The sequence below is a fragment of the Meriones unguiculatus genome, chromosome 1 (assembly GCF_030254825.1).
Source record: "Meriones unguiculatus strain TT.TT164.6M chromosome 1, Bangor_MerUng_6.1, whole genome shotgun sequence".
Classification (NCBI taxonomy): domain Eukaryota; kingdom Metazoa; phylum Chordata; class Mammalia; order Rodentia; family Muridae; genus Meriones; species Meriones unguiculatus.
This window is the reverse complement of record NC_083349.1, coordinates 60,695,770-60,712,484: the sequence shown is the minus strand read 5'-3', so window position 1 is coordinate 60,712,484 and position 16,715 is coordinate 60,695,770. Positions and strand designations below refer to the sequence as shown.

At 54.5% G+C, this 16,715-nt stretch overlaps 1 protein-coding gene across 2 annotated transcripts; it reads right to left on the bottom strand.

The window, feature by feature from the left end:
- Positions 1–43: 43 nt before the first annotated feature.
- On the bottom strand, positions 44–7,545 carry Nfkb2 (nuclear factor kappa B subunit 2). 2 transcript variants are annotated; one of them, XM_021650223.2, is made up of 23 exons: positions 7,037–7,545; positions 5,954–6,048; positions 5,609–5,690; positions 5,456–5,496; positions 5,112–5,210; positions 4,887–5,038; positions 4,558–4,664; positions 4,314–4,472; positions 4,006–4,110; positions 3,794–3,879; positions 3,570–3,708; positions 3,308–3,433; positions 2,996–3,205; positions 2,776–2,917; positions 2,302–2,416; positions 1,999–2,209; positions 1,676–1,845; positions 1,465–1,567; positions 1,198–1,349; positions 1,000–1,069; positions 613–785; positions 396–507; positions 44–317 (listed from the first exon to the last, which is right to left on the bottom strand). In XM_021650223.2, exons 2-23 carry the CDS (start codon positions 5,972–5,974, stop codon positions 196–198), a joined length of 2,697 nt encoding a protein of 898 aa, XP_021505898.1. In that variant the 5' UTR covers positions 5,975–6,048; positions 7,037–7,545; the 3' UTR covers positions 44–195. The 2 variants fall into 2 exon arrangements, with proteins under 2 accessions (XP_021505898.1, XP_060246595.1); XM_060390612.1 differs by lacking the exon at positions 3,308–3,433.
- Between the last annotated feature and the right edge of the window lie 9,170 nt (positions 7,546–16,715).

Genomic DNA, 16,715 nt, shown 5'->3' with positions numbered 1-16,715 from the left:
CTCCTGTCCTCCCTCAGGGACAGGGATGGGCATCACATTGGGGTTGCCGTACCGTGCGTTGGGAGGGGAGACCCCTCCCAGAGGATTCCTTTATTTGGCCCACTGAGGTGTGGGCTTGAGGTGTTAAATACGATCTCAGTCAGGCAGGGCTGCTGTACAGAGGGACCCAGGTGGAAGAAGTTGGTTGGGCAGCATTCAGTGCACCTGAGGCTGGGGGTGCCCATGGCAGAGCCCTCCCGGGGGCTCCGGGGGCGGGCACAGCTTCTCCTCCTCCTGCTCCACTGACTGGCTCCCATAGGCACTGTCTTCTTTCACCTCTGCTGGGGAACAGGCGTTTGTCAAGCTCGGGCCTCCCAGCCTCAGCCCAGACGCACCTTCCAAGCTGGTCCCTTTACCTGTGCCAGGCAGCTTGTCTCCGGTCTCAGGGCCTCTCAGCAATCTCACCCCCTCATCCAGACCCATGTCGGTCAAGGCTTCCAACAGACCCACCAAGTCCCCACCGGCCAGCTGACGAGAAACAGACAGGAGGTCTGAGTGACGTTTACAGTGTGGGGTAGAGTCTTGGGTGGGGAGGGGGCTCCAGGTTCTGGGCAGGGCTCAGGCTATTCCCACCTTGTAACTACGGAGGAGGCTGCCACTGGGCGAGGGGGTCTTCCTGTACGTGTCCACCAGGCTTCTCAGCCCCAGGCGCTCTGCCAGTTCGGCCCAGCTGCCCTGGGCCTCTGGGCCATCCAGCAGCTGCTCCAGGTTCTGCAGAGCTGCATCCCCCAGGGACAGCCCTGGCCCTGAGGGGACAGACACAGATCTGCGAGTTAGCTAGGGTGTGGGCACACACCTGCATACAGCGTTTCTCCCTGCTAACCTGACAGACAAGGCGGAGAGGTCCGTGAGGCACGGATGGAAGAGGGGCTAGCGAAGGGGATCCCTCGCCCAAGTCCCGAAGGAGACCGCCTCTGGGAGGAGGTGCCTGAGACCAGAAAAGGTCTGCCACAGCCTCACCTGCAGGGCTGGGTGGGGTCAGGGGCGGCTCCATGGAGTTCTGAGCAGCATTTAGCAGCAGAGTCTTCACCTGGGGAGGCAGTGTCCACTGTCACCCCAGACCTGCCCGCTCTCCGGAGCCCATGATCCAGCTCACATCCCCAAGCCTGAAGGTACCGCGTGCCCACCTCAGTACTTCTTCTGCAAGAATGGCCTCACCTTGGTGCTGCAAGTGAGGTCAAGAGGGGTATGGCCCCGGAAGTTTCTTTGGGTGTCCCTCTCAGGCCCCTCAGAGTCTGAGTCGCTCCCAGAGGTAGAGGGTGAGGGCAGTGGGCACAGAGGCTCCTCATTCTCCGCATGGATGTCAGCACCTGGAGGAGGGAGGCAGTCACGAGACTAGTGGCGGCTCCCACACTGGACTGAACGGTGGGGGCTGGGAGGCCCCCTCTCTCCCCTGCCCCGTTCACCACTAAGCCTGAAACTGACCAGCCTTCAGGAGGAGACGAGTGAGGGTTGGGGATCCAAGTCCAGCTGCCAGGTGGAGGGGTGTGTTTCCAGCAAAGGTCCGGGCGTTCACATTAGCATGGAGCTGTGGGTGCAAGTGTGAGCAGCATGGTCCAACCTGCCAAGCCTTCCACACACCTCATCATTCCCACAGTACCCTTGGCCCCATCCCTTCCACAGTCTTCATTCCCACCTTGGTGACCAGATGGGTGACCAGCCCCAGCTCCTCCATCTCTGTGGCTAGATGAAGGGGTGTCCGGCCCCCTTGCCTCTCGGCTGCCTCCACTTCAGCCCCACTGTCAACTAGCAGATCCAGGCACTCGGGGCTTCGGGCGTGAACTGCCAGGTGTACTGGATATAGTCCTAGAGAAATAGCACATTCAGCCTGCGGCCTTGATCCCCACGGTGGCCTCTGGACAAACCCTGACCAGGCAACCTCCACGCATGTCTCCTCGTCATGGGGACACGAAGGTGGGGATCACTGGTCCCCAGAACCGGAGGACACTGGACACTCACCCTCAAAATCAGGCATGTGCAATACGTGGGGCCCGGCGTGGGCCCCGTGCAACAGTGCCCGTAACAGGTCCGGGGCTTCAGCGCCCGCCCGGAGGGCCAGGTGCACAGCGGAGTCTCCGTGCCGGTCCAGCAGGGTGGGGTCCGCACCCACCTGCAGCAGGAAGCTAACCACCCTTGTCTGCCCAGTGATTACCGCTAGGTGCAGGGGTGTCTGTCGGGAGGAAGCAGAGTGAGGCAAGCCCACCCCAGCTGAGGACTCCCTGCCTTCATCCCCTCACCCCTGACCGAAGGCTGCCCCCTTACCTGGTGCAGGTGGTTGGTGAGGTTGATGACCCCAAGGTACTGGGCATGATAGATGATATGGCCTATCTGTTCAATGACAGCAGTCTGCCCATGGATAATGGCCAGGTGCAGCGGCCTGGGGGTTGGAAAGCCAGACTTCGGCTTCAGAAACCCAGCCACCCAGAGCATCATCCACCCTCAAAACTTCACACCTCCGTGGTCTCCTTCACTTAAGGCCTGGTGATCCCTGAATGTCACCACCTTAATCCTTTGTCATACCTTGCTACTGAGCCCCTTCACAATGAACAAAATTGAAGGTTGGGGAAAGTAAATAGTTTGAACACAAATAGAAAATAGTGAGGATCTGGGACCAGATCTGTCCGACTCTAGGGTTCAGCTCTTTGCAGATTCCTCTAAGGCCTCAACCTCTAGACCTGGTACCAGGAGACCCCAGCTACTGGCTGTCCCCTGGCCACAGGCCCTCTGGCCACGTACGTGTCTCCGTTCTCGTCCTGCGCTGTCAGCAGGTGGCGCTGTCCCGCCAACAGAGCGCGCGCGTCCGCGGTGATTCCGTAGTCAAGCAACGCTCTGGCGCTGCGCTGCGCCAGACTGAACAGGCGCGCGTTGTACTCCCGAGCTTGGAGGGCGACAGGGCACGTGGGTGCGGGCCTTATCCCCAGCCCGCCCGCCGACCCGCAGCGTTCCTGAGACATACCTCGCTGTAGCGTGTCAAGGGCCTGCGGTTCGTCCTGGGACCCTTTGGGGGTTGAGCTAGGCTCCTCCGCTGCCTTCCCAGCATCTGAGCCCCGCCCAGAGCCGGCCATTTGTGCCCCACCCCCTCCACCCGGGTAGCAGCCCATTGGGGCTGCGCCGGACTGGTAGGGGCTGTAGGCAAAGGAGGAGGGGAAAAAGCCGAGACTGCCACCTGTGGGCACGGGGAAGGCTGTAAGGTGCCAGCCAGGACTCTCCCAGATTTCTCACTTCCCCTTATCTCCTCCACCCATCTGCCGGCCTGGCACCCGCTCACCTCCTCCAGCGCCTCCATAACCCCCAGCAGAGCCTCCAGAACCTCCACCCATGTGGGACCCGCCCCCAAAGGGCTGGGAGAAGGTGGGCAAGGCCTTCCTCCGCTTCCGCTGCACTTCCTCCTTGTCTAGGGGGAAAGAGAACCGGGGTGTTAAAACCCAATACAAGGGTCAGACCCCAGAGTTCTCAGCAGCCACCTCTAGGCCGTCTCCAGGCTTGTCTTGCTCTATCCAATCCCTGGGAATCCTGAAGCCCGGTCCCACCTTCCACCAGAGGGTAATAGGTGAACTGTTTGGAGTCAGAGACGTCGCCGCCACGCTTGCGTTTCAGCTGCAGGAACACGGTTACAGGCCTCTCAATCTTCATCTTGTGGTAGGGCGGTGTCCGGAACACAATGGCATACTGGGGCGGAGGTGGGGAGAGAGACATGTGTCAGTGAGGCCTTTGCATAGTTCAGGCTCCAGGTCAGGCCCTCGTCCCTCAGTACCTGCTTATGAACGTCTGTGGGAGAGAAGTCCCCAAAGGCTTGCCATCCATTCTCATCATCCTCATAGAACCGAACCTCAATGTCATCTACAGAGACAAGCCAGGCTCAGCCACTGCAGAATCTGCAGGCCCAGCGCGTTTGCTCTCAAACTGCCCTGGCCGCCAAGCCTTACAGCCAGGATGGCCAACTCCCGGAGAGGGCGCCTGCCTCACCTTTCTGCACCTTATCACAAAGCAGATAAACTTCGTCTCCACCCCGCACAGAGCCTGCTGTCTTGTCCATTCGGGAAATCTTCAGGTTGGAGGCCCCTGGAGACTCTGTCAGGTGGGAGGGGCATGGATGAGGCTGGGTGCTCCATTCAGGAAAAGCAGCGTTTTCAGTAGGCCTCTCAGAAGCAACACCCAGCCTTGCTCAACACTATCTCACACATGGCAGGGCCCGGTTGAAAGCCCACTGGTTGGAGGCATCTCAAGGGCTCCTTTGGGCACTCACACTGGGCACCCCTGCAGAATATACTCACTGCTGTCATGAATGGGCTGGGAGATCACTGGCTTCAGGGGCAAGGTGAAGGAGCCGTCGCTGGCCCGAAGGAAGGCGGAGAAGCGCAGTCGGACAATGCTCAGATCCATGACTTTTTTCAGCTCTTTGGCCTCCTGCTCTAGCTCCCGCTTCTCGGCCTCTGGATGGACAGCCTGGGCGTGAGCTCTGGGCCCCTCTTCCCTACTCTTCTGGAGCACCTCTCTGACAACCCCGTGCTGCCATACCTGTAAGGCCCTGAGGCTTGGAACGGAGCCGCTGCCGCTGAAGCTTCTGAATCATAATCTCCATCATGTTCTTCTTGGTTACGTGCAGGACTCCCAGGTTATTAAATCTAGGGAGGAGGAGGAGAAGTTAGAGGGATTTGTCCACGAAGCTCTGTCCTTCTGAGGCATCCCACCACCACCCTGTTCTCCAAGGAAGCTGTTCTTGAGCCCTGGGGCTCTGGGGACAAGTAAATCTCTCCCCTTTGTGTGCTAGTCACACAGGTGGGCTGAGTCCCAGGCCTGGCAGGCAGTGAGCATCCCTCTAGGGGCCAGGGAAAGGGGGCACCTACTGAGCAGTCATGTCCTTGGGTCCTACAGACACAGCGCAGACCCCCAGCTCTGAGCACTGCTTGCCCACCAGGCTGTGGGCATGTGCGCGAGGCGGGTCGCTGTGTGTTACCAGGTCCACCTCAATCCTGGCCGGTCCCTCGTAGTTACAGATCTGAGAAGGGCAAAGGTTCAGTAGCGGCCCTGGACACACTGTCCCCACACACTCCAGCAGCATCCGCGCTCACCTTGACGGTAGGATAGGTCTTCCGGCCCTTCTCACTGGAGGCACCTGGAAGACCTCCGTGGGAGGGGCCTTCACAGCCATATCGAAATCTGAAGCCTCGCTGCAGGTTCCATGGCAGAGACATTGTGATCAGGAGACCCGCCCTCCTTCCCCTCCGCAGGACAACCACCGGCCATCATTGACCACAGTGACCGATAGTGTCCCTCCCGAACACCTCCGCATACCACCCCCCAACGGAACAGCACAACCCACCATCCGATCTCAGCAGTGGCTTCCCCTGTCGGTTCCAACTACCCTACTCATCGGCAAGGCTGAAAGCCATCCACGCCCCTGTTGCTCACTCACCTGTTTGGGCTGTTCCACAATCACCAGATAGGGGCCATCAGCTGGAAACAGAGGGGCCTTGCTGAGCCAGGATCCCTAAGCCCATCCCTTGGGCAAAGGCACATGCTCTCTCCTCCAGGTTCTGAGACATGCGGAGGCTGAGGACTTACTGACCTGTCTCTGGGGCTGGATCCTTGGGCTCCACGATGGAGGGGCTGAATGCAAAATCATCGTATTCGGGGATGCCATCCAGACCCTGGTTTACAGGCAGAGAAGGTGGCAGCTGAGTCAGGGCCCTCCTCCTCCCGGCTCCAAGCCCTCAGCGGTCACCCCTTAGGCTCCTCCTCAAGCCATGAGGAAGCTCCTCTCGGGGCAGAGTTTGCAGACAGGACAGACGGACAGACTGAGACAGACTGAAGACAAGCAGCAGCAGCAGCAGCAGGGGAGTGGAGGAGCCTCCGGTAGACAAGCAAACACAGGGGCCACCAGCCGCCTTCAGGGCCAGGCAGTGTGACTCACTGGATCGTAGCAACTGTCCATATTTCTGGGCTAGGCCCGGCTGTGTCTTGCGGCTTCGGGCCCCGGTTCAGCTTCCCAGAGTTTCAGGCGCCCGCCTAAGGTGAAGAGAGACGCGGGAGGGGGAGGAGGGGTAGAGATCAGGATAAGGGTGGGCAGGAGACGGGGGTCCAGATTTGGGGGAGGGTCTGATGTCCTCCGGCCACCCGTCCGGGCGTGGCGGGTAAGATCCGGTAGAGGTCGAGATCCGGAGCGGGGTGGGCCGGGGAAGGGGCAGAAAGTTAGTGCTGCTTAGGAAAGTCCCGAAAATACCAGGGGGAGGCGGAGCCGGAGGGGGCGGGCCTGGAAATGACGCCGGGGCCACGCCCCCGCGGCGGGAGGGGCGGGAGGCCCGGGCTGTCTCTGGTTCCCAGGCAGCGGCCGCAGCCCCCGGGGCTCAGTCGGGGCCTACAGCGCCTCGCCCCCACTCCGCGGCCCGGAGCAGCCTTGGGATTTTCGGCCAGCGTGGAGGACACAGCTGATTCACCCGGGGGCTTTTGCGGGGACATTCCTGCCGTCGGAGGCCTCTTCCGAAGGGCCCGTAGGCGGGGGCTCTTCCAGTGGGGCCTCCGGGGCTCTGCCCAGAGAGCGCGACCCGGGCGGCGGGGCTCCGAAGGAGTTTCCCCTTCCCTGGTCTCTGGCGACTCCGGAGCCTCTCAGCTTCCCGGACTCTCCCGCTGCACCTGCTCCAGGTGGCCGGGCCCCCCGCCCCACCCCCGCGACTCCAGTCCCACACCCGTGTCTAAGAAACGCGCGTGGGCGCCACGGGGACGTGCGTTCCAGCCCCCCCTGTCCTGAGCAGGTGCGAGGGAGCATCGGTCCACACAGGTGAGTCTCGCCGCTCAGCGCGCGGTGCGGGGCTGCGGCGCCGAGCACAGGTGCGCTCGCGGCGGACGCCGGCCCGCTGTGCGCAGGCGGACGCGTCGGGGTGGAGCGGGGCGTCCCGTCCGCGGGCGCGCTCCCCGGAGGGGCGTCCAGCCCCAGGCGGTCCCCCGGAGCCCCCCTCCCCGTCCCCGGTCACGCGCGGATCCGAACCTGGCCACTCACCGTGGTGGCGGCTCTGGTTCGGACTTCGCCCCGAGCCCTTCCCGGACCGGTCGCCGCCGCTCTCCAGCCGCCGGGCCCCAGCCGGGAAAGCCCCTCTCGGCCCCCCGAGGGGGGGAATTCCCGTGACGTTCCCGGGCGTCACTCCCACGCCCGCTTCTATTGGCTGAAAGTTTAGCTCGGGGACTCTCGCAGCCAACCCGGAGCGACGCCGGCGCGCCCCCGTCGGGGAAGCTCGCCCGGGGCCGGCCGCGGGTGTCACCCGGCGCCAGCTCGGCTGGGGACCGGCGCGGAGGGACGGCGGAGCCAGCGCGGGGCGCGGCTCGGGTCTCTGCACCCTCCCCGGCTTGCCCGGACCGCTAGGGAGTCCGCGGGGCCGCCCGGCTCCCGCTCCGGCCAAAGCTCGGCTGTCTCCGAAACCGGGGAACTCCAGGGGAAACGGTCGGCCCCGACGCTCTGGTCTCCCTCCCGGAGACGGACCGCGAAGCCGGGACGTGAGGGGAAAAGGAAGGAAGGAGGCCGAGCTCGCGGTCAGCTCCAGATCGCCATCTAGCGGCCCTCCTGCAGCCGCAAGGAAACTGTCTTGGTTTCGTGGCTTCAGGAGGGGACTCTCTGGGCCTAAAATTTAATCTGTAAGTGGCGGTTCACAGGGGCTCGGGCTTTCTGGATGACCCGTTGGAGAAGCAGTGCGCTGGGGAGAGAAGAAAAAAGGAGACGTTTGTCTGGGAGTCTCGGGGCGTTCGTCCACCGCAGATGTCCGGACTGTTAGAGGTGAAAGGCTTCAAAGCGAAAGTGGGGCTAGGCGCTTGCAGTCCCAGCGTTCATGACTTCGGGACGGGAGGATCTCAAGTCTGAAGCCACCCTGTCTCCACGCACGTGTACAGAGTACATTTCAAACTTTCTCAGTGTAGAAGATCGCTTCTCGGTTTGCGGATGTTGCTCAGTGGCGTGCTTTGCTTGTGTGAGATCCAGCTACTGCCATCATAAAGGGGAGTGGGAGGCTGGGAGGCAGCTCAGCAGCAAGGCGCTCCTACTGCTCTTCCAGGGGCCGAAGTACCGCTCTCAGTATCCACGTGGGACAAGTGTCTGAAACTACAACATCGGAGGATCTCACAGCTGTCTCCCACCTCTGAGAGTGCTGAGTTCAGGTGCACATCCCCTTGTTTCCAATTGCCCCCCCCCAAAAAAAAGAACCCATGTGATTACAAATAAAAATGATATTTAAAAAAAAAGCCAACCTGAAAATGACCTTTCACTGACTGCCCTTGAATACTTCTGACAAGGTCAGCACAAGAATTGCAGCATGGACTCTGTGCGTGGACCCCAGGTTGTCAGCTGGGTGGGCGTGTCCTGGGCCCCTCCCTTAGGCTTGTACTGGAGCATGTCTTGTAGGACACAATTGTAGACCTGTACTAGCATTAGGTAAAGGGAGAGGTATTAATTCTTACATCCCCACCCTTACACTAAATGCTTTTGACAGGAAGTGTCTGAGATTTATTATTATTAACTTTAGGATTGGCCTCTCTAGTCTGAAAACCTAAACTGTCCCAACTGAAACTGTCCATTTGTTTCAGATTAAGGGTGCCAACTGTATTCCCCTTAACGCTGTTGGAACTGAGGCTCAAAGAAGCTTTACACAACCAAACACATAACTGGGAAGGAGAGAGAATAGACTAAAGCGCCTCTTCCTGAACGTATGTGGAAGTGAGCTGACCTTTCCGTTTCCGGCTGTCTCAAGCAGTTGCCATGAGATGCTGCCCACAGTGTTCTAAAGCCCAGCTACTCCGTCCTTAAGCTTTCTTCAGACTTTTTTTTTTTTTAAAGGTTTATTTGTTTGGTTTTGTTTGACACCGGTCTCTCTTACACAGCCTTGGTTGTGCTGAAACTCACTCTGTAGACCAGGCTGGCCTCAAACAGAAATCCCCCTGCCTCTGCCTCCCAAGAGCTGGCGTTAAAGGTGTGCACCGCCACGTCCAGCAGTGTTTATTATTTCTAGGTGTTTGGCTTACATGTCTGTGTGTATGCTAGACAGTTGGGAGCTGCCATGTGGGTGCTGGGAACCCTCCGGCAATCTCTTCAAGCCTGAAAGCAGAGCGAGGCACCACTGCGCAGGCCTGGCTGGTCTGAGACTTGCGATGGAGACCAGTTTGGCTTCAAACTTGCAGCAGTCCTATGGTCCTTGTCTCCGTTCCATGTGCTGGACTAGAGGCACATGCCACCTCTCTGGAGTTTTTTGTTTTTTTTTAAAGATTTATTTATTTTATGTGTATGGGTGCTCTGTTTCCATGCACATCAGATTCCATTAGAGACTGTTTTGAGCCACCACTGTGTGAGTGTGGGGTTGCTGGGGATTGGACTCAGGACCTCTGGAAGAGTAGCCAGTGCTCTCAACCACGGGGCCACCTCTCCAGCGCCTCTCGGTAGAATTCTTAACTTCTCAGTGGACTAAGTTTTGATAGTCTCAGTTTTGTGAACCTGTGCTAGTTGCTGCAGATTACAACAGGCTGCTGACACTGTTTCCCCCCTCACTGCAGTGTGACTGGCCGGTGGTCGTGACCAGTGGATCCTGGGAGGGGAAGCCACAGGCAAGGCAAGACAGACTCTTGGGAGACAGCTTTAGTGAGACAGCTCTGTAATTGTGGAGAACAAAGGCTACCCACGTCTTTGGGGGGTAGTAGGGGCTTTCAGGGTGAGCGAGCATCACTGGCCGGGGCCAGGGTGCTGGCGATGCCTCATTTGCATAAGAGGAATCCCGATGCTTCTAGACATGGCCTTCCTTATAAGGGGAGAGGAAATTTAACCTGGCTACCAGCCTACATGACCTCCTCTGGGGGAGGGGGTGCAGGGCCATGTGAGCTGGGCCCCCCCCCGGGTGGGGGTGGGGGCAGTGATCCTACTTCTGCTGATCTTAGGACAAGACTTCCAGAGTTTGGACATGCCTCAACCCCACTCTTGCGCCAGGCTGGCTCCCTGGCCTCACAGTTCCCCTTTTCATTTTACAAAGGGGAGATACCATTATGTATCAGCCTCTAGGTTGGGAATGGTTTGGTACTGAACCACCTGGTTCAGTAGTGACTCTGGCAATATTGCTTACTTGCTGTTTAGAAATTGGATGAAAGAGGGGACCAGGAGGAGGAAGGTCCCAATGGCCAGCATGGGGCCAAGGAGAGGAAGAGGCCAAGCTACCACAAGACTTGAGTACAGTGGTGTGGAGGTGCCCAGGCATAGCAGGCTCGGAGATCTCGACAGAGATCCTCCAGTATCTAGCCAAGTTTGTTAACACAGAAACAGCATTTCTCCACCAGAACAACACAAGTCCCTCCCTGCCTGGCTATCAGCAGGTCCAGATGCTCCTGTTTTGTAAAGCAACCCCTGAGAGAGAAGTTATCTGGTGGTTGAGGGGACTCAAGGCTGTCTGGGATGGAGGCCATGGCCTGGTCAAGCTTGTCCTGGAAGTCATCAGCCAGGCTGTGTCTGCACCAGTGGCCCCTGCTCCTCCTGCTGATACAAGCAGGCCAAATCCAACAAGCAGGGGGATGAAGATTTCTCTCTTTCTCCGGCCCCTTCCTTGCTCTCCAGGTGATTTCTTCACACTTGTACAGGTGTAATCATTACGAGGGTGCCAGGACCTTGGAGGGAGGAGTTAGCGCAGGGCTGATGAGGTTAAGGCACCAGAGAAGATTGGGTGGGTAACACATTTGTGTTAGTGACAGTGATAGGGAAACATGCAGGATGAGCCCTGGAAGAGGGTCCGGTGAGGCAAAGGGGAGAGGACAGATTAAAAAGAGGAAGGTTTTGTAACTTTCCTGTGGGTAAGGGCCCAGGGGTTCATGAAGTGAGGTGTTAGTGGGAGCAGCTGCCAACAATGGTGGGGTGGTGGTGCAGAGTTTTTTAGGGGGAGGAGGTCAGCAGTGTACTGGATGCACTGTAACCAGGAAAGGGTGGCCCGAGCCTCCTTGGTGACTTTGATTTCTTAATCCCTGACACTTCAGTGCACTCGGAGTGGCTGTGGAGATGAACAAGCTGTTGAGAAGTGTGAAAGTCAGCAGAGGGGGTATCGAACAAATGGGTGGGAGTAAAATTCACCTCCTAGTCCTCTCCCCCAGCGTTCGTTCCAGGGGTCTGGCATATGTATCTCCTGGGACTTGGTTGTTGCTTCAGGTATATCGTTCGCCAGCCAAACACAGAGGAAGAAACAAGTGACCAAAGTGAGAGAAAATAGGCCGCACGGCAGGACACAGGTCAGGCCAGTATTCTTTCTTTTCTTGTTTGGTTTTTTGAGACAGGGTTTTTCTGTGTAGTCTTGGGTGTCCTGGAACTCACTTTGTAGACCAAGCTGGCCTCACAGAGATCTGCCTGTCTCTGCTTCCCACGTGCTGGGATTAAAGGCATGTGCCACCGGGCCTGACTAGGTCTAGAGAGATGGCTCAGAGGTTAAGAGCACTGGCTGTTCTTCCGAAGGTCCTGAGTTCAATTTCCCAGCAACCACATGGTGGCTCACAGCCATCTATGGTGAGAACTGGCCCTCTCCTGGCATGCAGGCAGAATGCTGTATAAAGGTCAGGACAGTATTGTCAGAAGAGCTGACAATCTGCCCAGCTCTAGTGCCTAAGCTTATAATGAAAGGATTATGTATAATTTTAGGGGGGCTTTTCTATTCAACCATTCTATCTCCCAAATAAGGAGACAGAGACCCATAGATTTATCCAACAAGCTTTAAGGCACTAGAGCTGGGCAGATGTTTATCTGTTCTTACCCTCTATGCTAGTCTGGCTGCTCTCCAGGCACTCGGCTGAAGTTACTTGCCATATTTGTTCTGCCTGGGCTGCTTCTGCTCCATCCTCATGGCCATGTCCTGTTGATCCCATTGTGAACCCCAAAATTGTGAACTGTAAAACCCTGTTTCTTGTTTGGTGTTGAGCCCTATCACACACCTTTAATTCAAGAACTTTCTGTTTATTGTAAGCAGGTGATTATGGAGTGGTCCAGCCAGCTCTAGCACACACCTTTAATCCAAGCGCTTTCTGTACACCATGTTTAATAAAGTTAACCCTAGGTCAAGAGGCAGAGCAAGAAACCAGCTGGCAGGGATTAAGGAGCAGGAGGGAACCTGAGTTGAGGGGTATTTAAGACAGCCTGGAGAAGTATAAAAAAAAAAAAGCTTTTAGTGTAAGCTCTGGCTTTGGCTTATGCTTCAGCTCCTCAGCTACCTGGTTTTGAGAGCTTTGAGCTAGCAAGCCTTTGGCCTTTTTGGCCTTTTCCCTCTGAGCTGTCAGTTGAGCTAATGAGCCTTTTTTTTTTTTCCCCCATCTGGACATGAGCTGAGAAGGAAAGTCAGCTGGGTGCTTTCTCTGCCTCTCTGAGCTAGCAGTTTTTCACCCCAGCATCTGACTTCTGAGTCTTTATTGGTAAAACAGAATGGTTGGGATTATATTTTTGTTTATAACAACAATATCCTTTCTCTTTCTTCTCTACCTTGTGGTTCCTACCTGGGACCCCAAGACTGGGAAGGGAAGTCCCAACTGTTCTCTCTCACCCAGCTGTAGGCTGTCCAGCTTCTTTATTAGCCAGTCAGAGAAACTGGGGAGCAATGTTTACACAACATTGATCAATGTTCATGACAGTGCCCATGTCCGGACTGCAACCAGATTTAGGGCACAGAAGTCAGCATCTGAATTCACAGTGTACCAGACCAACCCCCAATGTTACAATAAGTCTCTGTGTCATTATTTGGGAACTTGTAGGCCAAAGAAAGTTTTAGTTGACGCCCAATGTGGGACATGTACTTCAAGATGAAGACACTAGATTCAAGCACGGCCTCACAAAAAACTTCTCAGAGAAAAATGCAGCATACAAACTGCAGCCCAGAGCTGGAGTGCGTAGTGATAGTGGGATGGCCCATTCCCATCCTGTGGTGCTCGTGAAAGCTCACCTCGTGGAAAGGCAGGTGACTGCCCCTTCCAGACATCGATATTCTGAGCCAGAAGGCTGCTATGGACCAGCGCAGGTGGAGGACAGTGTTGCTGACCCAGCCCAGCAATGCATGTGGGCCCAGGACAGGGAGGGGAGTGCACACCAGCCGAAGGATAAGTCCCGATGCACAGAGGCTGTGGTTTTCCCAGGAGGCTGTTGGAGCCACGAGACAGTGACAGAACCACCTCTTCCCTGTGGGTGGAGGGGCTTGGGGAACCTCAGTGCGCAGCTCCTCTAAGAACTCCCGCTGTGCAGCAAGGCCAGCCACCCCTGAGCACTTGAGTGGCAGTCTGTGAGCAGTGGTGTGGAAGGTGGGGAAAAGAGCACCCTCCCTGCAGCTTTTGGGAATGCTCGCTAGCTGTAAATGCATGTTTTCCTCCTGCACCCCAGATCCCAGCATAATGACTCTGAGCCATAAATTTAATTACAAAAGCCTAGGCCAGTATAGCTAGGCATGTTCCCTGAGTTGCTCATAAGTAATATCCCATTTATTCTGTTCCAAGTTCTGCCGTGTGGCTGGTTACTTCTGTTTCATTCATTTGTGGTCTTCGGAGTCCAGGGTGAATCTCCACCTCTGACTATCGCCCAGGTTCCCCCCTCTCTCTCTGGAACTTTCACCTCGTTAGTCCAAACTGACTTATAAAGAAGACAGATGCCTTTCACCTGCTTAAACAAAGAGCAGAGAGTCATCGTCAGCTGGTTTGTGCACAGGGCACATTCATACGTGAGTTAGTGCAGAAATGCACATTACCTCTAAAAGTTTGTATGTTTACATAACAAAAGGACCAGACGCCGAAGAAGACAACGTCCTAGGTGGTCCAGCCTCACAGACTGCCTCAACAGCTGTTTCCTCAAAAACCTGCATCCAGAACAACCTCCAAATGGATGCCCGAGACGGTCCAGCCTCAGAGACTGTTGCAGCCATGACTTCAGTTAAGAAGAGACTGAACAACAACACGAGACAGCTAGCTCTCCTAGGACTTGGCCACTATCCTGATTTTCTTAGGGCCTCGGAAAGGTGCTATTACCCCAGACAACAGGAAGCAATTTAAAGAGAATGACTCCCTCATTCCCAGGAGGTGGGTGATGGATGTTTGTTGTCATTTAAGGGGAGTTGGTTGCGAGTTGTTAATGGTCTTATCAGGGAGGAAATGAAGTAAAGAAGGTTAGATTCAGGGATCTCTTCCTTTTTCTTTCCTGTGTCCTTCTCTCTTTTCTCATGCTAGGGGGGAAAGGGAGAGAAGCAATTAAAAAAGGGAGGATAGAATAAAAGGGTAGATTATTAAATCTACTTTTAAACTGAAGAGCGTCAATAAGCCAAATATTTCACTTTGGTATAGGTTATTACACATGGATACAAATTTAAGGTTATATTTTGCTACATCATACTGTTTATGTCTCAACTCTTGTATAAGGTATTGTACCTCTGCAGCTCACTTAAAAATATGTGAAGTTCTAGTCCTTTTGAAAGCTATAAAACAAACTTAATTATTTATAGTAATTAAGAAATAAAAATTAGGGGGCTGGAGAGATGGTTTAGAGGTTAAGAGCACTGTCTGTTCTTCCAAAGGTCCTGAGTTCAATTTCCAGCCACCACATGGTGGCTCATAGCCATCTATGATGAGATCTGGTGCCCTCTTCTGGCCTGTAGCCACCATGCAGGCAGAATACTAAATACTAAATACATACATACATACATAATAAAAAAATAAATAAATATTTAAAAAAAGAAATGAAAGTTAGTAGTCAGTCAACTTTTGGTCTTGTTAGGTATTAGTTACAGAAATAAGCAAGCTTTATTTAGTCTCTTGTATAAGTTTTCAATGTTAAGCAGATAGTAAATAGCTAGAAATTAGATATACTGTAGATGGTCTTCAAACACTTCAGAGATCTAAATAATATGAGATTTGAAGATGTTTTAATAATAAAAAGGCTTTTTTGACAGTGAGACATGTCTGCCCCTGGCAGCACCCCCATAATGCTTCAAAGAAAATGATGGGCATAGAAGAACTTCCATATGGAGTTTGCTTCAAATGTGGCAAAGCTAGCCGCTGGGTAGAAAACTGCTCTTGCTTCACCTGCAGACAGTGTGCTGTTCAAGCTGTGGCCAAGCAGGACACATAGAGAAGTTAACTGCCAAGCTTTGCCAGGACAAGGTAGGCCAGTCCTTCATAATTCCTGGCTCCCAGAAAAGTCTGGCAGATACTCTGGGCCAGTGGGCCAAAGGGATGGAGGCCCAGCATTACAGAGAGGCCTTGGGTGTCTGTCCAGGCAGCCATCAGTCTGTTATTTCTATAGTTTTGGAAGCTGCTAGCTCTGCACTTCCGGTTTACTTAGCCTTCTCAGGTCTGTGGTGGGGTTGAAGGCTAGATAGTTATAGTCTCACAGTTTCCTTGTCCAAAGTCACAGAAGAAACTCACAAAAGAGTTGTAAAATTTCTGAGGGTAGAGACATAAAAGCTTAGGTTGTGAAGGATCTAAGAATATGTTTTATGGTCTAAGAAGATTTTTTTGTTTGGTAAATGCAAGTTATGAAAGAGGATATAAAAGCTTAAATAGTGATAGTGATTTAGGTACAGAACTTTGGACTCATCAAGATCAGATAGACAGTCCTTTTTCCAAGGTTGCCAAATACAAATGGACTGGACATTGTGAATGTAATTTATACAAGACATTATAGAAAGAGTCTTTTATTGGAATAAAAGTGGGGAGATACTGGGGTGACCTTCTTGTGCATTGTGTAAATTGTTCTTGTATTATTCAAATGCTGACTTCTGTGCCCTTGAGAGTTGAGAACAGGTAGGACTCTGGTATTGTTATTCTTTGGCAGTGTATTTTGTAAACGTTCCCTCCAGCACCTTCTAATTGGCTTAATGAAGAGCTGAATGGCCAATGGCTAAGGCAGGAGTGGATAGGCAGGGCATCCGGCAGAGATAGGACCTCTGGGAAAGAATCAGAGGTGGGAAAGACCTCCGGCCTGACAAGGGCCAGGACTAAGATTGAGAGTTAACGGGCCGTGTGGTGTGACGTAGGCCACACCAGTGTTGTCAGGTTAGAAGAGCTGAGAACCTGTCCAGCTATAGTGCCTCAGTCAGTTTCCGTGTCACTATCCAGGAGCTGGTGGTCTAAAGAAGGTCCTGTGTTAGCCTCCTCAGCCCTGGGCCTGTCTGTGCAGGAGAGTCCATCTTCTTGGTTGCCGGAGTGATAGTGGACATTTCTGGCTGGGGCCCAGATAGGCCTTGGCACGTCCTGTGGAAAGGCACAGACAGAATCCCTTCCAGGTGTGAGGAGAAGGTCGTGTCCCTTCCATGTTCACTCTAAGGGATCACAGCAGTGTACCAGGATGGGAGCAGTCATTTCTGGCGGGGAGACAGTAACCAAGACATATTTCTCCTTCCTGTGCCAGCGGCGGGAAAGAGGACGACGCTTGAAGCTTCTGTGGATATTACATATATTTAGAGTGGCTATGGCCATTGCTAATTGTATGTTAGGGGGATAGGTGATTGCTTCTTGTTTTTTAAATTGGGCTTTTAGAGTTTGAGGTGTTCTGATTCCTTGGCTATGGGGATTGTAAGGAATGCTGTGTGATGGGAAATCTCCCATTGTGAACAGGTTTTGAAGTGGGAGCTAGTAAAAGCAGGACCACGATAGTTGTTATCTGTTAAGGAATGCTGTGATGACAAAAGTAGAGAGCATATGGTGAATTAATC

What these genes read in the sequence shown, in the direction of transcription:
- Nfkb2 (XM_021650223.2), bottom strand. Translation starts at nt 5,974, where the DNA reads ATGGACAGTTGCTACGATCCA. An exon ending in AGACCTATCCTACCGTCAAG is followed by an intron (nt 5,039 to 5,111) that starts GTGAGCGCGGAT and finishes TGCCCTTCTCAG; the next exon opens with ATCTGTAACTACGAGGGACC. An exon ending in CTATTACCCTCTGGTGGAAG is followed by an intron (nt 3,434 to 3,569) that starts GTGGGACCGGGC and finishes CTTTCCCCCTAG; the next exon opens with ACAAGGAGGAAGTGCAGCGG.